Source organism: Ictalurus punctatus, chromosome 16 (assembly GCF_001660625.3).
Source record: "Ictalurus punctatus breed USDA103 chromosome 16, Coco_2.0, whole genome shotgun sequence".
NCBI lineage: Eukaryota > Metazoa > Chordata > Actinopteri > Siluriformes > Ictaluridae > Ictalurus > Ictalurus punctatus.
The window spans coordinates 4267873-4291213 of NC_030431.2; the positions used below are offsets into that span (position 1 = coordinate 4267873).

Genomic DNA, 23341 nt, shown 5'->3' on the forward strand with positions numbered 1-23341 from the left:
AAATTAAAAATAAATAAAGTTATAATATTTTTAAAAAATTAACGGAATCGGTCCCCTTCTTTAAACAGTGGTTCCGCCTCCTTTTTGTCGTCATCGTTCTCTCATTGATCAATATCTCGGAACGCCCATAAGTGGGCGTGTAGACGCTGGAGAACGGATCCGCGTGACCCTCCTCGTGTGCTGTAGAGGTTTTACTACACCGGCTCTTCATACAAGTTCCACGGAGAGCAGAGATGGACGCTGAGCAGATGGGCCCTCAGACTTTCCTTTACGGTACCGTTCTTATTTCTGTTACTCTCATGCTGTAATTAAAGAGTTTTGGCCTACCGTAGCTAGCTGCCTAGCACAGCCGTTACCTCGTGCAGAATTCTATCATTATCCGTGTTTAACAGTTAATTAACTTATCAAAGTGAGGATTTAATCAGGCTGTGCTTGGGTAAAAGTCATCTTTATGATCATAAATTGTAATTTAGTTTGCGTTAGGTCGTTTGGGGAGTTTTTGACACGCGTTTGCTTCCACGCGCGCGCACATGTGTGACGCGAATTCCAAGATGGCGGCGGCGGCCTTTAAACCCTTTTTAGAAGAGATAATTGTCTCTATATACATATGTGCGAGAAATGAACATGTGTATTGTGTGTATGTGAAGTATTTTTCACAAGTATTTCTACATTGTGTTTTTTGTTTTTTTGTTTTTTAATAATATTGATAAATATAATACCGATAACGGTAAGTGGAGCGCGCGCATTTGTGACGCAGCCGGTGTCCAGACTGCAGGCCTGGTTATCAATTTTTTGTATTATTATTTAATGTTATTTTGTTTTATAACGCAGTCCTCATTTTGTTAGCTTACTCGCCGAAACATTTCCAACGAGTTCATAAGTTGTAAGCGCTTTTCACCAGATGGCGCACGCGCGCGCTCCGCAAGCACGTGGAGGCACCTTGTGCGCATAAGTGTCTCCTTTTTTTTTTTTTTTCTTTTCCTTTCTTTTTTTCCTTCCTTCCTTTGTCCCTTCAGTTCGCTGGACTCTTCGTGCTGATCGGTTGCAGGTCCGCGTGTCACTCATCCATCCTGACATGTTTGTGTTTAACTATTTCACAGGCTGCGAGCTGAAGCAGGGGAAGGAAGTGACCTTTAACCCCGAGGATGACGACTTCGAGCATCAGCTGTCTGTCAGGATGGTGCGTGAATGGAGCTGGCTGTTGTATTATAAGTTTGCTAAAAAGACACCCCCCCCCAAAAAAAAAAAAAATACTTGATATTTTTTGTCTGTAAAAATGTACCACATGCTATGAAACATAGAATCAACATTGTCTTGTGGTTCAGGCTAGAATTTGATAGTGCTTCTCAGAAATATGATTATTTATAGTGTGTGCTGTGAGTGTCTGATTGATTAACAACACTATTACATTAGCAATTGATTTTGGTGCTTACGCTCAGTATAACGTTTAGTAAAAATATCCAGAGTTGAAAACCTGTCCCTCATCCTGTTTCACAATCTAGCATCAATGTGTTAATCATAATGCTGGGTTAAAGATAGTCCTGGTAATAGTATCTCCCCCCCACACACAGGCGTGCGTTGATCCAGCCACCAAAGACGAGCTGAATGTGGTAGAGGTCGAGGGCCAGGACTCCGAGGGTCAGAAGGTCAAAGCCGTGCTGGCCACACTGAAGCCATCCACCATGCCGAGCGTGAGTGTTTCCGACCGCTGATCTTTTAACCGCCTGCGTGTTGAATCCGACTGAAATAAAGTCTTGTTTCAGGTGTGTCTGGGTGGATTTGAGGTCAGTCCACCTGTTGTTTTCCGTCTGCGCACCGGTTCGGGTCCGGTTCACATCAGCGGCCAGCATCTCATCAGTGAGTAGCACGTATGCCGAGTCGAACCAGCCTAGAATTTTCTCACTTATTACATATTGCTTAAAAACGTGTTTCTTCATAATTTAAGTGGCAGATGATATCCAAGTCTGGAGTGATTGATGGGTCAGGATTTTTGTTCTCTCTCATATAACCTGACTTCTTGGGAGCCCCGCCACCTTGGTCATGTTTTGCTCTTGTGGGATCCAGCTTCAATGTTGTTTAATGTCTGTCACTTTAGGACCAATACTGAAACTTTGTTCTTGTTGTTGTAGTGATGAGCGGAGATCAGTCTTTTGATGAAGATGATGAGGAAGAGGAGGAGGACATGAGGACAGCTGTGAAGAGAGGTGCTCCGGCCGCTGCAAAGCCATCAGTACGTGTGTTCACTAATCACTGGGTTCACTCTGTGGGTGTGGCTTGTGGTCTGATGCTAGTCCTATTATCAACCTGGCTTTTTTCTGTATAGAAAAAGATGAAGATGGAAGAGGAGGAGGAAGACGATGAGGAAGACGATGATGACGAGTGAGTGCACTTGGGCTGTACCAGGTGTAAACTGGTTAGAGAGTAATGACTTTCTTTGTGGTTAGTGCTTTTTTTTATAAGCGTGAATCTGGATCTTTCTTTCAGGGATGATGAGGATGACGAGGAGGAAGAAGAGGAAGAGAGCGAAGAGGAGACACCTGTGAAGGTGACAGCGCATTAAATCCTTGCGTGCGTTTGTGGCATTGTAGTTTGTAGTAAAGCGCACGTGAAATTAACGTCTGTGTTTCTGTATCAGGCCAAGAAGCCAGCAGCCAAACCACAGACGCCTGCTCAGAATGGCAAATCCAACACACCGGCGCCCAAACAGGTGTGTGCGCGTGCGGAAGTGTTGCTGCTTCTGGCACTTTCCAAGCTCAGATAAAAGTGGGTGGGGTGGAGCTGAGTGGTGTCAAGCCAAGAGTCCATGCAGTAGAGTGGATGAGTGTGTGTTAACATTGTTTGGTCTTGGGGTTAGATTTATAGGAGGAGTTGGATCAGATTTAGCTCCACCACCTGGACTTGCAGCTTTGCAGCGAAGAAGGTCTCAAATATTTAGAACAGTTTTAGTACAGGATTAGCAAGCTTTCTTTTGCATCCCATTATGTATAAACTCTTAAACCACAACACTGTTGTATTCTGGATTGTGATTGGTCAGAAAGTGTTGATTGGTGTTCTATAAAAGTGGCTCTGACAGTTGTGCAGCTGCAAACAATGGGCTTATATTAATGCACTTGCTATCTTTTTTTTTTTTTTTTGCTTTCTTTCTAAACAGAACAAGACACCAAACACTGGCAAGAAGAACGAGAAGAAACCACAGACCCCCAAAAGCCCGAAGACGCCCAAATCTCCACAAACGCCTCTCAGCGTCCCTGAGATCAAGGCCAAGATGATGGCTAGCATAGAGAAGGTGTGTTAAACGTTCACTAGGATGTGGTGTGCAAGGAAATGCATTTAGGATGAACCTCTCTCTCTCTCTTTTTTTTTTTTTCCTTCTTTTTTTGGCCCAGTCAGCAGAAAAGTAATTTTTTTTCCTTGTATTTTATCATTGTTTATATGAAAATTATTTTTTTTTTTAACTTCCTAACAGTTTTCTGTGCCTGCGTGCGCCAGGCAGCGTTTTAACTGTAAATGAACTTCAGCTGTGTCTGATTAGGAATTCAGTTTCATACATCATCCACTGTTTCGCACCGAGCTCCAAGGACTCGGATACAGCTCCCTTTTTTTTGGTTAAGTTTTGAAAATCCTGCAGCTCTTGTTGAGCGTATAATAAAATATCTTTGAGGTGTATTAATCTGAATTCTAATAACCGAGCCTCAAAAAAAGAAGCGTTCTCTGAAATCCACCACAGAACCGTACGGTTATTCAGTTCAGGTGCGGAAACCATTTAGCTGATGGATCTCTAAATGATGAGACGTAATTAAAGCTAATTATTAATCTGTGTGGAAGTGTAATGGTATCCGCTGTTAGCTAATTGCAGCAGTAATTACTGGAGTCAGCAGTCAACATTATGACTTGGAGATGAGGCTGCACGGGAAATGTGGTGCCGATCACAATGAAACCTTAAAATCCGTGCTCATACTTAGTTTGCGTGTCCATGCAGGGGCGGGGCTTAAGTACAGAACTCATGATTTTTAGATGTAGATTGTTTGGATCAAATTTGTGTTCTAGTTTTTTATTTCCCCGTTTATGAGTATTAAACTGATTTGGGGGTGGGGCTAAGGGGCAAAGTGATTTTTTTCGCCGCCGTAAGTTGGGTGGGAGATGGTTAAGAAGCACTTATTTCTGTCCACTAAGTGGTGGTGTACATTTTACACCACAGACAGAAGTGCAAAGTTGGAGAAGTTTGTGTAAATTAGATGTCGTGCACAGTAGCGTTATTGAAAAAAGAATCGCATCATTTCGTAAAAAGAATACGGTTTTTAACCACAGCATTCGGAATTGGTCGTTACGAACACTTGACTCGCTATTCTCTAAAGCGGATTTGGTCATCAGTAGCGTCCGTCAAATGACCTCATCCTGTGAAAGTAGGCCATTCTTTGCTATGTTAAGTTACGTAACCTAGTACGGGAACGTTGCTTTGTTAGCACTCCCTTTCCGAAGTTATAGCTAGCAAGTGAGTACACTAATTCAACTACTGTTTCCTAAACTACTAATTTGCTGATCTGTTTAAGCTCCGCCTCCTTAGTGATACAACTTTACTACCAAAGAACAAGTATATAAAGTTGTTGCAAGCAATGTCAAGGGATGTGTACGTGAAGAGTGTGATGTTAAACGATGCGGTGTGTTTGTTTTCAGGGAGTGATGCTGCCCAAAATCCAGCCCAAGTTCGAAAACTATGTGAAGCACGGTTTCAAAGTAACTGATGTGAAGGTATTTAGTGGATTTAACCACCTTTAATATGTTTCTATTCAAATTCATTTAACTTTATATTAATGTAATGTAGTAATGCCCATTGTTGAATGTGTAACTAAGTATTTGCCCCCTTCTCCACAGGTGATTGGCGAGCTGTGGCAGTGGAGACAGACCGTGTCGAAATAATCCAACATTTTATTTGGTTAAATTATGTCTTGTCTTTTTGGTTTTTTTTGGTTTTTTGTTTTTGTTTTTCTCCCTCCTGAGTTGTTCTGCATGATATCCGTGCCATTCCTTTTTAAAAGTTCCTTTTAAAAGTCACTTTATTCCACGTGTGTTTGTTTTTCCTGATTCAGACCTGCCGAAGTATAAAGTCGTTCCCTCTCACAGAAGGAGCTTCATAAATGTTTTATTTCACTTTTTTTAATCTTGAGTTTTCATTTATGTTCAGAACCTCCTGCTAGTTTCTGGTTCCTCTGAAAGGCCACATGTTCTAATTCTGATCTTTTAAACTTCATCATGAGTGCAGCTAAGAGAGGTTGTTTCTGAACATTTCCTCGTCGTGTGAGTTTGAAGCGTATGCAGCTGTACTTGGGAATATACTGTAAAATAGCAGAGGTTGGACGTTTATCTCTGAGAAAATCCGCTCTCCACCCGATGATTTGGGATAAGTGAGATTTGTTGTACTTTTGCAATGATAGTATTTTACGGCCTAGGAATAAAGTTCTTTTTGGAAGAAAAAGTTGGTACTCTCTCTGACTTTTTGTTTCTCTCCACAGTGTGTTCAGTTGCAAATAAAAAGCAAAATGGGATTTGAACTCTTTCTGTTTTGTGTGTGGCGGGGGGGTCTATGGCTTTTACAGAGTACGATGCTGAAGTTGTCCTGAAAATAGAAATGAATAAAACCACTGTACCTGACTGAAATTGTGTTTGAGCAATAAGGTATTTAGCCTGATGTTAAGCAGCTTCACCTGGCTAATCATTTTTAATTGCTATGAAAGCAGAATAGGCTGTTGATGTACCTGCTTATTTATTATGCCTATCATGATATAATACTTAATGTTATCTTGCTTGCTATGAATCTAGCTTACTGGTTTACATATGTGTGCTAGCTTACCTGGCTAATTGGTTTAATTATGTAATGTTCAACCGGAGATTGCTTGATTTTGTTCTAATTCTATGATTAGCTAGCTTGCTGCCAAATCTGTCTAGTTGTACTTTACTGTAATGAACTACTGACCTAGGATTTTTTTTTTTTTACACTTTACATAGAATGGTGCCGGAAAACAAAAAATACTGAGCAAATGACCCTTCTACGGCCATGAAACGCCTTGCTGAGAGATTGAGTGATAGATTGAGAGAGAGAGAGAGAGAGAGATTGATTAGAGGACGATCACAAGATTAGTCTTCGCTATAGTTACTCAAATAATTACTTTTTACAACCGTGGTGAGTAGAAAAGCATCTCAGGACACAACACAGCAAATGTGGAGGTGGATGAGCTGCACCATCAAGAAGACCACATCAGGTTCATATCCTGTCAGCCAAGAAGAGGAGTCTGAGGCTAATATGGGCACAGACTCACCTAAACCTGATCTGACTGGATGATTGTGTTAATGAGCAGTTATACAGGTGTTCCTATTAAAGTGGATGGTGAGTGTACAGCTGCCTTCTGTTACCTAGCATGCTATTAAACTCGACTACAGCATGGTGTTCTATACAACAGTTTAATCTGGCTAATCATTTTAATTAAAAATAAATAAATAGCCTTCAGTTAGCTTGCTTGCAAGAGACCCTAGCTAGTTGGTTTACCTAATTAGCTAGCTTATCCTGCTAATCACTAAATTATTTTCTGCTCTAAAATATTGGTTTTTGAAAATGCTGCTGCTTCCTTTACAAGTCTTCAAAGTTTGTATTTGTTGTATTGCAGGTGATGCCATGTCCATGTGGCTAAAGAACAGAAGACAGTCACTGAGTTCATTTTACCTCAGATTTCCCCTGAGGTGCTAATAGAATGTTGCTGTTTTTGTTTTATATATATATATATATATATATATATGTGTGTGTGTGTATGTATGTATGTACTGTTATTTTTAGATATCTGACTGAATGATGAGGCTTTTCCTGATTTTCCTTAACTGAAGGAAGGGGAAAAAAAAAAGATACAACATAATTAGGCACTTAGACTTACTAATAACAGGGGCACTAGCAGGCTAGCTAACATTAGGATAAATCTGTAGCCAAGGTTGCTAACAAGTTAATTAACATCTGGCTAACTGTTACATTAAAGGGTTCACTGCAAAAGCAATCAAATTTTCACAGATTTTTGACTTAAGTCTAAATTAATATCCCTATCAGTTTATCATTATAGATTATAATTCATAAATAATTGATATATATGGGTTTTTGTTTTTGACTTTAAGGTTCAACCAATCATTTTAAATTTAATGATCCATACATTGTCAAAGCCTCATTCTTCCATGATTATAGATGGTGTTGAAATGAACTTATGAACCCATAGAAGCAGAAAAAAAATGGTTTAAAAGGAACAATCTACTTAAAACCTACAAAAGCTACTGCTAATGTCCTGGTACTGCTAATGAGTCTTAAGGACGACATTTTGACATTTATGCTTTTTTAAAAAGCAGTTGGGACGAGAACAAAAAGACTAAAAAAAACGTATTGTGTATCAGAAATACCCTTTTTCCCTCTTCTTTTTATTTTGTGCTACACGCTTCAGCCACTAGGTGGCGCCAGGATACCGCTGCTGACCGGGTCATACGCTTCACTTTCCCTGAGTGATGTCATTGTCCCTGTGGGCCTACAGGGTGGGCCTGAGGAGGTCAGAGGGCCTTCCTGTGTGGATTAGCGAGGTCTCTGAGTGTTTATTAATGGCGGCTGTTAGCTGTTAAACATCCAGAGAGCTTTACGACGGGACAGTGGACTCACCTATGCAGGATTTTAATGTTATCGTTAACGTTAAATCACTTTATAATGGATGGCACTCCATTTGCCCCCACCACACCACACCACACTCTTTCTCTCTCTCTCTCTCTCTCAGGCGGGTCAGTTCCTGAGAGTCAGCACTCGGGTGGGAAATCAGTGGCCATATTTACGATCCCACAGGAGCCTACGTTTACCTCCGCGAAGGCCCTAAGTGCTTCAGTGCTTCGGCGTGCATAACGGTGTCCAGTATAAGCTCAATTCTCATCTCACCATCTTAGAGTTGCCACAAAAGGAAAAAAAAACGACACAAAAGAAAGTTAGAAGCCAAAAAAAGGAGGGTTTAATTACATTTTCAGCTATTTACATATGAATTACAATAGAATGTATAATACACCTCACCGGGATGCATCGAGAGTGTTTTAGAAACATCTTAAAACATTTTATTCACCGCTGTATATAACTTATCTCTTCACGGCACACCTTCAGCAATGTACAGACATTCTCTTATAAGAGTCTCACGATTTGTTCCTCGTTTCTCGTATAATGCCTTAGGATTTAAAAATAAAACGAAAATGAGATGAGCATCGTCACTGACGCACATCGTGGTTTTCTCGAGTCAGAACGTTAGAATTTGATCGATGACTCGCAAACTTGACCCTATGACATCACCACTTGACTTTATTTTCATTTCCTAGCACAAGAATTCTGGTTTGAATCCGAAACGTAATAGTTCTGCAAGCACGCTGCACAAACATTAGCCAGATAACTAGCATAACGGCACCTGAAACTTCAAGCTATATATTACATGCTGATATTTCTATATAATATAATAAAATTAATAATCCTGCTTTGTACAGTATTTACTAATTCTCTTTTGCCTTAAAAAAAAAAAAAGTGCCATAGCAGCCAAGACAAGCCTCTCTTAATGCTAACGTTGCCTCTTTAGTACTAGCGATTTGACGTTAAGCAGCTAGCCGACTTCCCCAATAAACTATCTAACTATTTGGACAAACTATTATATTCTAATTAAAAGAAAGCCCTAGCTTGATGATGTAACTAAAACCAGTAGCCATGTTTGCTAGCAAGAGAGCTAACTTTAGGCTATTATATTGTGTATAAATTGTGTAGTAAATGTAGAGCCAGGTTTGCTAACACGCTAGTAAATATTACGCTAACTAGTATATAGTAATAAAATATAGCTACTTGTATAAATATAACACCTATTTTGTGTGATTAAGACCAGTCAAGCTAGCAACCTAGCAAACCTCAGGTTATAGTGTGTAAAGTATATTCAAATATTTTTTTTATTAGTTTTATAGATTTTTTTTTATCTCGCTATATTACTCGTGTAATAACATAAAGCGTTCATTCTTGTAATTGCGTCATAATTTTGCACTCCTTCGTCGGCCGATTGACGGAAAACGAGACGATAACGATAAGTTTTTGTTTTTTTAACTTTAGGTTAAATCGTGTTCACAGTTTAGCTAGTTTGGTGATGTCATACGAATTCAAGATTGTGATTGCTCGATTAAATAGTAACATCATGTGTCAAAATCACTTGACGTGCATTTTCCTCAGCTGTTAGAAACTGAAGATGAAACAGCAGAATAGCCCTTGACCCTTACTAAAATGTAAGCAGTCCTGATTTTCTCCCAGGCTTCTCTCAATGTGTGTGTGTGCGTGTGTGTGTGTGTGTGTGTGTGTGTCCTTGTTAGCTTTACGTTCAAATTGCCCATTGTAGGGGCCGTGGGAGGTCATGTTCTGAATAATTTATCCTCGGTTATGTGTCTCTGCGGCGTTCCCTCAGCATGATGAGATGATGAAGAGAGAGATGGAAAGAGAGATAGACTGAGAAAAAAAACTGATGGATAGAAAGATGAGTCTCTCTGTGTAGCAGCTCTGTGTGTGTCTGTATGCTCGTTTTGGAGCTCATCCTCCGCTCCGGAGGTGTCGTTTTTGCTCTGTACAGAAAACGTCCCGTCGTTGTTTGAGATGCAGTTGCGTGGTGATTAGAGAGCGAGGCGCTGGGAGGGAGGGAGGGAGGGAGGGGGTTGATGGGGGTGATTGGGAGGGGTGGGGGGGTAATACAGGGTGTTTGTATTGCGGGCGTCTCATGCCAGTGCAGTGAGCTTGGCGCCCTCGTCGCTGGCCCACGGCTGCAGGTTGTGCAGGGCGAACAGGGAGGAGTTGTGCATGCACAGCGGGTCGGCCGGCAGCGGATCGCTCAGAGACTTGTGGAAAGCGTCGTGCTGAAGCTGCATCATCAGACGGTTGGCCTGCTGTCGCTCGGCCTCGCGCTCCTCCGCCGTCTGCCGTCTGCCAAAACGAGCACGCACACACACACACAGAGGGACAACGTCAGAGATCCGTACTTCGCGGTGATATCTTCTAAAAGCTGATTTTACTCTGCAGAAAATGTCTGAGCAAGTGAAAACCTTTACTACAGATTACAATAAACTGAATATAACATTCATATAATTCTGTCTTTGTTGCTAATTCCAAGCTTTACATTTTCCCATTCTATTGACAGATCATTTTTGCTTCTTTCTAGAAATAAAAGCTTAAAAGGAAATTATCTGCCACTAAAACAACACTTCGTAATTATTCAGATGAATCAAAATGACTACAAATAGGTTTAATAATCTAATATTCGTTTTATTGTAATCTTTTATTGTATATTGTAATCCAGACTATCGGACACAGGTTTAAAGGTGACCGGGATTTTTCTGCTGCAGCTGGGGATTATGGAACAACCTGCACGTTGGGGTTTTTCAGAACGTTTATTACTATTTATTGTCCCAGATATTTAAGGTTTTTGTCCTCGTTGCTGTTTTTGAATTGGGGGGGGGGGGGGCGGGGGTTCGGTTTTTTACAGCATGTATTTTAAATCTGCTTTATAAATAATATAAAGGTGGATGGATATAAATATATTTACATTCGGAAAGCAAGAGATTGGGGGTTTTTTTTACTCTTAGAGATTTAACACTATTCAAATGCACTTACTCGTTATACAGACCTGTATAACTCGACAACACGTCATGACATGCTCGAGTTTGCCAACTGTGAGACGTACTAACACGATTAACTGTAGAAGGTATCATTTGTATAATATCGGATTGTTTCTAAACTTCCTCGAGGAAGGATTTGATTACTTGATTGTTGAAAAAGGCTATATAAGGTTTGAGTTGGAAGGGTTACTTTTATTTATTTATTTCATTTTATTAGAACTTCTATATTTCCATACATTTACTATGTCACAGATAATAATTCAGTATAATAACACAGAGTGGCATGTCCTGACGAAGGTAAACAGAATGCTCACATTTAAGATCTAAAAGACGATTAAATATTAGGCTGCGTAAATTATGTATGCAAAATACTACATGTATACTAACTATATTAATATATAATATTAAGATTAATAACTATAATATTGAAATTTTGAATTTGAACAGTATATAATAAAAATAGATGTCAGAATCAAATTTATGTGCATAATTATACATTACAGTTACATGCATGTGTCTATGTACAATAGAGAACGGATCTATACTTAATCGCGAGGTGTGTGGCTGTATAGATTAAATAATATTGGTGTTTCAGGAGTTTATCACGCTCATATGTAGTGCTCATTTGTGTACATATATATAATATAACATGAGTTAAAATAGAGTTTTCTATAAAACTGTGCTCTACCTTGGGTTCATCAGCTGTTATATATACAGTTATGTACATAAAATATATGTGTTATACATTGACTTTGCACGAAATGTAAGAAAAAGAAAAGAAAACAAGGGTCATTTAATGACTTGGCTTACATTATGCACTCAGTCTTATTTAAAAAAAAAAAAAAAAAAAAGCATTCTTCTAAAGGCTCTTTAGATGGTGAATGTTTCTACGCTTCCTAACGGTAAATAAGGGTTCTTTCTAATCAGGAAACACTGTTTTAGGGTTCTACATAGAACCTTCTTTAAATGTTTCCCCTGACACACATCCGGAGAACATTTAACCACACTTAAGGGTTCTAGATTTAAATATATTTTTCGGAGCGTGTGCTTTGAGTTAAGTTTACGCTGCACTAGCCGTGGGAAATGTAATTGCTTTGGGTTTTTTTTGTTTAGTTTTTTTTTTTTTTATCTTTTTCTCAGCATTAAAGAAATTTAAACAGATCACAGACATTTGCTAAATAAATTAAGGAACACATGCGTGGTTAGTGTAAGGCACAAAAGTACAAGTTGTGGAGGCGGAATGTTGGCGTGTTTTATTAATATTCAGAGGTAATGAAGACAACATGGCTGCAAACGTCCTGCTTTCTCTCTGAGGCTCTTTTATTTATTTACACTTGTGTTAGATTCAATTAAACTTGCTCTAAATCTTTCCCTTCTGCAGGTCCTGCAGGGTGGCGTTAGTGTGGTGTTAGTGTGGCATACATGTTGTGTTGGTGTGGTGTTAGTGCGGTGTTAGGGTCGTGTTAGGTTGACGTTGGTGTGGTGTCGGTGATAGTGCAGTGTCAGTGCAGTGTTAGTGCGGTGTTGGTGCTGTGTCAGTGCAGTGTTAGTGCGGTGTTGGCAGTGTCAGTGCAGTGTTAGTGCGCTGTTGGTGTTGTGTCAGTGTAGTGTTAGTGCGCTGTTGGTGTTGTGTCAGTGTAGTGTTAGTGCAGTGTTGGTTTGGTGTTGTTGTGTTGGTGCAGTGTCAGTGCAGTGTTAGTGCGGTGTTGGCAGTGTCAGTGCAGTGTTAGTGCGGTGTTGGTGTTGTGTCAGCGTAGTGTTAGTGCAGTGTTGGTTTGGTGTTGTTGTGTTGGTGCGGTGTCAGTGCAGTGTTGGTGTGGTGTTGGTGGTGTCGGTACGATGTCAGTTTTGTGTCGGTGTTGTGTTGGTGCAGTGTTGGTGTTGGTACTGTGTCAGTGCGGTGTTAGTACGGTGTTGTGTCCGTGCGGTGTTGGTGTGGTTGCGGTGTTGATTCGGTGTCTGTGTTGTGTCGGTGCGGTGTTAGTACAGTGTTGTCGATGCAGTGTTGGTGTGGTTGCGGTGTTGATTCGGTGTCAGTTTTGTGTCTGTGCTGTGTTGGTGTTGGTACGGTGTCAGTGCGGTGTTGTGTCGGTGCGGTGTTGGTGTGGTTGCGGTGATGGGTCGGTGTTGTGTCGGTGCTGTGTTGGTGTTGGTGCGGTGTTAGTACGGTGTTGTGTCGGTGTGGTGTTGGGTCGGTTTTGTTTCGGTGCTGTGTTGGTGCAGTGTCGGTGCGGTGTTAGTACGGTGTTGTGTCAGTGCGGTGTTGGGTCAGTATTGTGTCGGTGCTGTGTTGGTGTGGTGTCGGTGTTGTGTTGGTGTTGGTGCGGTGTTAGTACGGTGTTGGTGTAGTAAACTCTGATTATACAGTCCTGAGTGTAAATCTACCTGTGTTCATAATGTAATAGCTGCACTTTTGCTCCTCACAGTGTAACCCATTTTCTTCCACCTCTGTACCGAGCAAGTATCAGACATCAGCATGTCAGAGACAAGCGTTTTGTCTGATTTGATTCGTGATTAGATTTCTGACGTGACAGCTAATTAAAATTTACATTACAAGTGAATATAATACCTTGTGCACACACACACACGGGCACACAGCAAATCAGAAGGTTTATGTATATAGCCGCCTGTGCTGTCCACACACACACACACACACACACACACACACACACACACACACACGTTACAGAAAAGTCACATCGACTTCACGTGTGAAATCGCTCCAGTGATTTCTTGTGTTTTTGTGTATATCTCATATTAAATACTTTTAGATCTTCAGGCGAAACACAACATAAATCAAAGGCAACCTGAGTAAACACACAATACAGTTTTTATTTATTTAAATTTTTAATTGAAGCAAAAAAAAGTTATCCAACACCTATCACCCATGTGATAAACTAATTGCCCCCTTAAACCTAAAATCTGGTTGTGTCACCTTTAGCAGCAATAACTGCAAGCAAACGCTTCTGATAACTGGAGATCAGACGTTCCCTTACTTCTAGGACTAGGACTTACTCGTAGGCTTTGGATCACTGTCTTGCTGCATAATCCAGTTACACTCGAGTTTCAACTTACGGACTGAAGACTGGACATTCTCCTTTAGGATTTTCTGATAGTGAGCAGAATTCATGTTTCCCTCAATTACTGCAAGTTGCCCAGGCCCTGAAGCAGCAAAGCATCCCCACGCCGTCACACTTCCTCCACCATGCTTGACCGTAGCTATGATGTTCTTTTTGTGGAATTCTGTGTTTGGTTTACGCCAGATCTAATGGGACCAGTGTCTTCCAAACAGTTCACTTTCGACTCATCAGTCCACAGAACATTCTCCCAAAAGGTTTGCGGATCATCACGGTGTGTTTTGGCAAAATTCAGATGAGTCTTAATGTTCTTCTGTGTTAGCAGTGGTTTTCACTTCACCACTCTTCCATGGATGCCATTTTTACCCAGTGTCTTTCTGATAGTGGAGTCACGAACAGTGATCTTTATTGATGCAAGAGAGGCCTGTAGTTCCTTTGATGTTGTCCTTGGCTCTTTTGTGACTTCCTGGATGAGTCGATGCTGTGCTCGTGGAGGAATTTTGGAAGGTTGGACACTTCTGGGAAGGTTCACTACAGTGCTGTTTTTTCCATTTGGAGATAACGACTCTCACTGTGGTTCTTTGGAGTCCCAGAGTCTTTGAAATAGCTTTGTAACCCTTCCCAGACTGATGTATTTCAATCACCTTCTTCCTCATCATTTCTGGAATTCCTTTCAACTTTAGTATAGTGTGTTACTGAGTAAGATCTTTTAACGTCATGCTATTGAGAAAGTTCTATGTAAGTGTTGATTTGATTGAACAGGGTTTGCAGTAATCAAGCCTGGTTGTGTCTAGTCCAGCTGAAACTCATCATGAACGCATTTTAGTAACTACGGGGGCAAATACATATTGGTATTGGATAACTTTTTTACTTCAATAAATAAAATACAGTTTTTAAATGATAATGTTGTTATCATCTTATCTCCTTTGTTTTATCTTAGCTTTTGTTTTTAATTTCTGAAACTATTTAATATGAGAGATACACAAAAACAGAAGAAATCAGGATGGGGTAAATAATTTAGCACATTTTCATTTACTTTTTCACAGCTAAGGTATGAGTTTTATTTTCAAATATGCTCTTGTTTGTTTGTTTGTTTGTTTATTCACATGTATGTCATGTGGGTTAAGGTTTAGAAAGGCATTCTATCACATGATTCATTCGTTTTCACGTGTGAGCACATACGGGTCATGTGACGCTGCGTGCTTACTTGAATATACAAGCACAGTTTTCAGGGAATAACCTGGACCTGTGAAACGCACCTTTATATACTGTACTTACTCTCCTAATCACGCATGATCGACATGATGTGAAGTGTGTGTGTGATGTTTCGCTATGCTGTGCCACTGCGTAAAACGTTAAACATTCCAGCTGCTGATTCTGCAGAATACAGACTCTCAGCTTCTGGTTTTTAATGCTCAAGATTAAAGATTATAATAAATGTAAGACGGGTGGAAACAACAGGGAGCGCATTAAATATATATACTCTGCAGATTAAGTCGTAAAAAATAACTGCAGCTCGTGAGGAAGTTAGTGTCAGTTAAAGAGTCGCCATGTTGAAACTCTGCCGAATCCATCTCGCGCTCAGCGGCCTGCCGTGTGTAGCGGGTTGTGTTTTCCGTCATGTCGTAATCAGCACCTAGGCCAGATGTGGAATTGTGTTGATGTTTTGCCAGACGGTTAGCAGCAGCTGCCTGCATTTTTCCTGTTCTATAACCAAAACGTAGCTCTGAAGTGACGTCTAGTAGAGGAGTAAATCTCAGACTTCCACATGATACGATATGGTTTTGATGGGATATTTTATCAGTACCACTGAAACCGCTACCCTATGATACGATACAGTTTCAATTCATTCGTCAGCGATTTGATATTTGATGATACTGCTGAATGATAGGACTTTGATTCATAAAGCAACAGTTCAGTATTTGACAGTATTACTGAATCTGCTAGAATTTGATGTGATATGTTACGATACGATATTGAATTCGATATGATTCGACTGAAAATGTTATATGATTCAATTCAATTCGGTATGATGTGATTCAACTGAACGTGCTAACCACTAAGCCACCGGGTACTCCGGTTTCCCAGTCCAAAGACATGTATGATAGGCTGACTAGCATTGCATGCAATTGTGCCCTGCTATGGATTGGCGTACCCCGCCTAGTGCCTCATGCGCCCTGGGATCGGCTTCAGGTTCCCCGTGACCCTGTACAATAAGCGGTAAAGAAAATGGATGGGTGGATGGATGGATGGATGATTCGATTCAGTAAGATATGATATGATTCGATTCAGTACGATACGATATGATTCGTTTCATTACGATACAGTATGATTCGATTCAACACACTATGATTCGATTCAGTTCGATATGATTTGATTCAATACGATAAAGTATGATTTGATTCAATACGATACGATATGATACGATACGATTCGATTCAGTATGATACGATATGAGTTAAGTGAAAATGATACGATATGATTTAGTCATCTCCAATCGACATTTTGTTCAACTTTGTTTTGAATCTGTGTAAGGCCCACCATTAGCTCATGAATGATGATAATGTAAAGAAGGATTATTTTTAAAGAATCAGAGTTACCTACAACTGTTTGTCTTTTTTAATTAGATTTTTCCTTGATTCATTTCAGTCATCTTTTAAAACGATGTATTGTTCCGAATCATCTGTTTAATACACTGCTGACGTCTACTCATCAGTGACCAGCTCCTGCTAATCTTAGCACTGAATCTTAATGGTGTTACCACCGTATGACAACACAGTTGTGTTTCCACAAAATTCTTACAAGCCATAATTTTTATCGTCTGTTTTAAACCTCTCCAGCAGGTTAATGTAATAGTCAGTGAATAATTTAATAATTTAACCTTAAACTGATGTGTCGCGTGCAGATGTTAATTGTTGCAACTAGTTTCAACAGAATTAAATGTCTATTTTCTTGAGAGTTGATGCAAAAATGTCACAACCAGCAACAGATACTAGCAGAAAAAGGGTCTCTCACCGCGTACATGTTTCCTTGCTAAGAGTACACCTTTAGTGTGTGTCCTTTAGCGAAGCGTAGCATATTGTACTTTAGCGTAGCGATACTCTGAATCTTACTCTAAAGCTAATTAAAGTGATCGTTAACCTCCAGTTGTGTAACATTAATCGCATTTAAAGGTTCGCTACACTCACACTCTACACACTGAAGGTAGAAAAGGTGCTCGCTGGATGGCACAACCTCAGAGGAAATTCCCCTCAGAGCATAGTCATGAAGTTTAGCAATTACATTTATTTCATCGTTACAAACTTATCGTGAAATACATTGTACATTTTTTGTGTACGTTTTTAGACAGATCAGGTAGAAGGAACATTGAGCAGAAAAATTAAGTAGCCTATTTGAAGGCATTTTCTTTTTTCACTCAACAAGCTGCTGCAGGTCACGTGATTATCCGTTTTAATAATTAATAACGTTATTAAAAACATCACGTGTACCTCATTTAGATGTAAGTTAACGGCTGCATTCTTTTCTCTCTCTCTCTCTCTCATTGAATAGCAGTGTGATATGTGTGTAAACTTTAACACTTTTGGGGACTGCAGATGTTAGCACATTAGCTGTTAGCTAACTCTGGTGTAAAGCCGGTTTGTTTGTTTTTCCAGTTGAGATTTATGTGGTTTTTAGTACATATATTTATACATACTTTAACTAAATATAAATTGATACTAATATAAACTTAAACTATAAACTTTCAACTTAAAAAAACTGTAAATGTGTGTGCTTCTACCCGGTTTTTTATTTATCATCTGAGTGACGCAACCTAAAAATTCCCGCCAAAACCGCATTCTAGAACATTTCTGGCGATGTTCCATGCGCGCGATCGGATCAAACTGCGGAACTGTAACCAGTGCAATACTTCTCTCGCGCGCGGGTTATTTAGAGACTCACGAGAATAAAAAAGGATTCAGCTGTGCGCGCTCTCTCTCTCTCTCTCACCTCCATTTGGTCCTCCGGTTCTGGAACCACGTTTTGACCTGCGCGTCGGTCATCTTCAGGGTCTTGGCTAGAGCCGCGCGCTCGGCGCTGGCCAGGTACTTCTGCCGGTGGAAGCGCTTCTCCAGCTCGCATATCTGCGCGCGCGAGAATGACGTGCGCGGCTTCTTCCGCTTGGGCGGCGTCCGGTTCTGGTACGGGTGACCGATCCGCCGCGCGACCACGGTGAAGGGCGTCAGGGCCGCTGGAGGACGGGGAGGGAGAAGTTTATTCCAAAACCGTAAGTGGCAAATCATCACATGTTAAGCATGACCATAAATCTGTGTGTACACAAAGTGTACTTGGAATAAAGATAATAAACAGAGAGAGACCTACTTCTGAATGCAGGATTATTATTATTTATATAGTTTCCTTTTATTATTTATATGAAAGCCGATTCTGCATGAAATACTATTATTATTATTATTATTATTATTATTATTATTATTATTACACACTTTTAAAAATAAAACGGTACCAAAGTGCTTTTCCTTGGCGCTGGATTTCTTACAGAAATGTGATGTGCAATTTACACGTCGTTCTTAGACATGTCACGTGTGTTATGTTTCAAACGTTGTTCACGTGTTTTTATTTTTTGTTTCCACAAGGTTCGGTTATTTTTACGTGTGACGTGTTTTTTTTTTCCACGTTTAGGTCAAGTTGTTGTAATTTTCACACATGATCACACGCACGTGCAGTTTCAGGGTATACCACAGTACCGTGCGTGTTCACGTGTTTGTTTTATTTTGTTTTGTTTTTTTTTACATACAATCACATATTACTAACATAATCACATCTGTCTAGAACAATATATATGTGTCTTTCTTTTGTATTTTTTTATTTATAATTAATATATGTATATATCTATATATCTATATATCATTTCATTATATTATCTTGCATTAGTTTTTTGTCCTCAAATAATCATACGAAAAGTACCAGAGTGTATGAACACACTCCTCGATAATTAACACTTCAAATAAAAACAAAATCTACGATTATGTACGAAACCACACGTATTCTCTGAGAATGATATAGAAGTCGCTTTATATCATATCCTCTGTCAATTTTCCTTACAGTCACTCTGAAATCTGTCTCATTATCACTGTTCTATTTATTCTGCAGATGTGTGTGTGTGTGTGTGTGTGTATAGGGGGGGGGGGTGTTATATGATGATCGTATAGCGGAAATCGTTGTTAATAATTTATTACTCGTTTTCACTCAATTTCTCCCCAGTGCTTTAAAAGTGGAATGTTTGATGCTGTGAAAGGGAAATAAATAAACATGGTGGTCTGATTTAAGATAGCTACAGACTAGCTATGTGACACAAATGTTTTATTTATTTATATATATATATATATATATATATATATATATATATATATATATATATATATATATATGTGTGTGTGTGTGTGTGTGTGTGTGTGTGTGTGTGTGTGTGTGTGTGTGTGTCAGAAGTAAATAAATATTAATAAATAAATACGAGACAGTAATTATGGGAAATAATTCTTCTTTTGGTTTGTGGAAAATATTATTGAGGGAAGCAAACATAATTCATTTATAGTTTTATATAAAGTGAAGTATTAGTTCAGAATAAATGGTCCACACTGGAAGGTTAATTTGATATATATTTTTTTATTCATTTGGAAAAAATAAAACGCGTAAAATTGTTTATTTGGAGAATTTGTTTTGATTGTGTCTTGTTTGTCTGATAGCTGTAACTTGCATGTTAATTCAGACCTACAAACTACAACTTAAATATCTATAGCCTATTTCTGTCATTTCTAGACACGCAACAGAAATGCACAATAATGCACCAAAATGTATTCTCCTCCATATCTCTCTTTCTCTCTCCCTCTGTGTGTGTGTGTGTGTGTGTGTGTGTGTGTGTGTGTGTGTGTGTGTGTGTGTTTAAAATGTGAGAACAGAGGCCTGTGGGGCGTCCATAAATAACCCTGCTGAAATATTGATACGTCTTTTATAAAGTGCTTGGCGTTTTTTTGTTTTTTTTTGTTTTTTTTGTTTTTTTGTTCCATAAAGCGGATTGGTGATGAATGTACAAGAGACACCGGGGGGAGGCCTCCCGCGCGCGTTTAAACCGGACCTGACTCTGACTCCACTTTTAAACATGACAGCGTTTCGGTTTTTCATGTCTTTATCCTTGCCCTCCTTTTAAAAAACCGTCCGCGCGAAATATGGTACTGTTTAAGTACAGCGCGCGCGCACACACACACACACACACACGGCATTATCTATTTATGAATTTGTGCTGAATGTGAACCAGCTGCTCTTAATGGACGCTAATACAGGAGTTTTAATGCTGATTGTAAATTTTGTTTTGCATAAATTGACGGTTCGGTACATCATGAATATTAATACCTCAGATTATTTTTTAATGGTAATATTCGATGCTCGGGAGGATTATTGTGAAGACTCCACTGCTATCACTGCAAATGTGTTTTGTGTCATTTAGTGCATAAGAAAAAAAAATTTTTTTAAATGTTGAGTTTTAAAACTCCTGGGCGGAAAAGGTTTAAGATTAAAGTCCAGAGAAATATACAACACCAATACCCGCTCGTGCATTTAATGAATGTATTACTATTAACTGTATGTTATGTTAATATTGTGTATAATGCGTTATTATGGGACATCAGCTCATAGAAACTCCAGTATTTGTTTCCACCCATAGGAGACTAATGTTGTATTTTTCCCCCTAAAGATCTGTGATATTGATATGAATAATATAAATAATAAATCCTGAATCTTTCCCCACATGAAGTCTGTGCTCATAAAACACCAGTACACGAACTGTTAGCCCAAATACCTGCTCCGTTTCCCTGCAGACTTGTGCTTCGTTTCAAACACTTAAATACTTAAATACTCTATATTTTGTGATTTAACACTAATCATTAAAAAAAAAAAAAACTTGGAGAATAAATAGGCCTACTGAATGTCTGGATAAATATATATATAGGCTATATATGAGGAGATTCAGAATATCGTCTTGAATATCCCAACTTTTCTTCCAAATCTATTTTTTTTATTCTTCTCGAAAAATATTAATATAGGCTATTAGTTCGTTTGGATTTTTTTTTTTTTTTTTTTTAAAGGTAAAAAGTGAGCTAAAAGGATTAAATGAATAAAGTAATTCAGAAATACAGATGTTATTGCGTTATTTCTTAGACAAAGCAAAATTTCTCACGGTCGAATGAGTAATAATTCTGTGACATCTCTACAGCTAAGTTCAGATGGACACACTTTTGGAGTGGTTTCATCTGTTTTAAGCGATTAATCACGCTGACTGTAGATGAGCTCCAGCTGGACTTGTGCGCATTGACGCGTGTTTTATTAAATGAGCCGCTGTTCTGTGCTTGTACATGAGGAGGAGGAGGATGATAAGAATGAGGAGGAGGATGGTGGTGGTACCTGCAAAGCGGTCCTTGGCGAAGCGCTGGCTGCTCTCCATCCAGGGGAAGCCGATGCCGCTGAGCGCGGGGACAGTTGGCGGCACGGCGGCGGTGAGCGGTCTGTGCGCCGGGACTCTGATCACACCGCCGGGCGCCAGAGCGAAGTTCGGCCCGTACGCACCGGATTCATCATACTGAGCGGCCAAACCGTGAAACGCGCCCGAGAGAGCAGGGTAGGGACTCGGGCTGGCCGCTCGGTGACCGTGTGCGCTGTCCGGACTGCTGTGTGTCGAGTTCTGTTGTTGTTGTTGCTGTTGTTGTTGTTGCTGCTGCTGTTGTTGTTGTTGTCGTTGTTTTTGGCTCTCTGGCTCTCCGCCACTGAGGATCTGATCGATGCCGAAGCTGATGGTTTCGTGTTGGCCAGGCTGAGGTGTCTGACCCGTGGGGCTGGAGCTTGACGCTCGGTCCATCCTCTCCTTCCACAAACCTGACTTCCAGAATACCCTTCTGGGGACTTATATTCCACTTTTAGATGACTAATAATCAACGCTACTGAGTGTGAAGTTCCTGTTTTGTTTTGTTGTTGCTGTTGTTTTGGATGCAGCTGATTCCGGGGATGCGCCAGCGCCTATCCGTGCATGGAAAGTTTTTTTGGCAGAAGGACTTGGACCGTTTTCACACACAGTCCCAGGTTTGTCTCCCGGTCCATTAGCTCCTCCTACTTCACTTTCTTCTCCTCTTTTCTGATTGGTCACTTGTGTCTCCTTCTGTCCTGATTAGTGGACGCTTTATGAAATCACTCCCTGATTGGTCCGGAGTGGAATTTCTTCTCTTTCTCTCTCTCTTCGACACCCCCCCCCCCCCCCCCCCCTTTCCATATCCTACACGGGGTCTTCATGTAACTGTTTGTCTATCGGACATTTTAAAGTGTTTTTAAAGTGATAATTGCTTTTTATTTCAGTTCCTTAGTTACACTTTATTGCTTCATGTTTATAAAATACGAAACGAGCTTGCAGATGTGTGTGATAGAGTTTTGAGTCGTGTGTGTGCAATATGATGCTTGTGTCCGTGTGTGTGTGTGTGTGTGTGTACGGAAAGAACAAAACGCACTGGTGTTCTCCGACCGTTTAGGGTTAATCAGATGAGCGCGAGATGTCTCTCACGAGCTAATCTGATGGATTTCGTGTGTGTGTGTGTGTGTGTGTGTGTGTGTGTGTGTGTGTGAGCGCTGCATCGATCGGTCGGATGAGAAACTCGAGCCGGTGTGTATTAAAAGCACCGTCATTAGAAAACCATCCGGACTTCACATGGCCTCCAGCAGCGCGGGGGAACCTGGGCTTTTCCTCCATCAACATTTACTGCATGAAGGGGAAAAAAACAGATTCATGCTTTATTTATTTGATTGATCCTGCTGTGGAGTTCACTTTAATCAAGTAACTCTAATTAATAATTCTGATTATTGATGCAATAATAATAATCATCATCATCATCACCATAATAATAATAGTGGTTAAAATGGTTAACATGACAATAACATGCTTATATATACACTAATAAACAATTTTATACATAATATTTAATAAATATAAAATTTCGAATACACATTATAAACAACACACGATACATTAGACAATAAAAGCAATATGCTTTTTATTTTAATATTTTTTTATTAGGAATTAGTATTAGTTTATTAGTAACTGATGGTTAGTAAATAAATCATTAACTAGATTAAACTTGTAGGCCTATCTTATAGTTGTTGTTGTTTTTTAAATTTATTGTCATTTATTTTTGCATTTACTGTAGTTTGAAAGATTTTTTTTGTCCTTTGACTGCTTTGTAATTTTTATTTTTTCAAAATGATTTGATTAGGATTTGTTTTGCATGGGGAATGAAAAATTACTTTCCTAATGGAGAGTCAATTTTTTTTTTTTTTTTTTAATAGACGGGTTATTTTTTATTATTCATTAAACACTATTTTTGATAGTTGAAAAAGGGCCTGTAACGTGTTCGTTTTTACAAACCGCATCTAAACCAAAACACTTCCGGCTTCCTAGTTGCTCCGACCCGTTAATTACTTTTTGTTGGTAATATTAAATCCGTTATTTTCCCAGCCAGGACTTTCAGCGAGATCATTTTTACACCCAAATT

The 23341-nt window shown here is 39.6% G+C and overlaps 2 protein-coding genes across 2 annotated transcripts; one reads left to right on the top strand and one right to left on the bottom strand.

Moving 5' to 3' along the window:
- Positions 1 to 115: 115 nt before the first annotated feature.
- Positions 116 to 5543, top strand: npm1a (nucleophosmin 1a). The gene is made up of 11 exons (XM_017489983.3): positions 116 to 273; positions 1101 to 1180; positions 1572 to 1691; positions 1764 to 1857; positions 2130 to 2230; positions 2324 to 2379; positions 2485 to 2545; positions 2636 to 2707; positions 3152 to 3286; positions 4675 to 4749; positions 4873 to 5543. The coding sequence occupies exons 1-11, from the start codon at positions 234 to 236 to the stop codon at positions 4915 to 4917; spliced, it is 879 nt and encodes a 292-aa protein (XP_017345472.1). The 5' UTR covers positions 116 to 233; the 3' UTR covers positions 4918 to 5543.
- Positions 5544 to 8004: 2461 nt separating this feature from the next.
- Positions 8005 to 21992, bottom strand: tlx3b (T cell leukemia homeobox 3b). Its single transcript, XM_017488422.3, has 3 exons — positions 21213 to 21992; positions 17748 to 17988; positions 8005 to 9991 (listed from the first exon to the last, which is right to left on the bottom strand). Exons 1-3 carry the CDS (start codon positions 21661 to 21663, stop codon positions 9787 to 9789), a joined length of 897 nt encoding a protein of 298 aa, XP_017343911.1. The 5' UTR covers positions 21664 to 21992; the 3' UTR covers positions 8005 to 9786.
- Positions 21993 to 23341: the final 1349 nt, after the last annotated feature.

What these genes read in the sequence shown, in the direction of transcription:
- tlx3b (XM_017488422.3), bottom strand. Translation starts at nt 21,663, where the DNA reads ATGGACCGAGCGTCAAGCTCCAGCCCCACGGGTCAGACACCTCAGCCT. An exon ending in CGCCAAGGACCGCTTTGCAG is followed by an intron (nt 17,989 to 21,212) that starts GTACCACCACCA and finishes CCCGTCCTCCAG; the next exon opens with CGGCCCTGACGCCCTTCACC. An exon ending in AACCGGAGGACCAAATGGAG is followed by an intron (nt 9,992 to 17,747) that starts GTGAGAGAGAGA and finishes TCGTTTTGGCAG; the next exon opens with ACGGCAGACGGCGGAGGAGC.
- npm1a (XM_017489983.3), top strand. Translation starts at nt 234, where the DNA reads ATGGACGCTGAGCAGATGGGCCCTCAGACTTTCCTTTACG. An exon ending in CAGCGGCCAGCATCTCATCA is followed by an intron (nt 1,858 to 2,129) that starts GTGAGTAGCACG and finishes TTGTTGTTGTAG; the next exon opens with TGATGAGCGGAGATCAGTCT. An exon ending in ACACACCGGCGCCCAAACAG is followed by an intron (nt 2,708 to 3,151) that starts GTGTGTGCGCGT and finishes CTTTCTAAACAG; the next exon opens with AACAAGACACCAAACACTGG.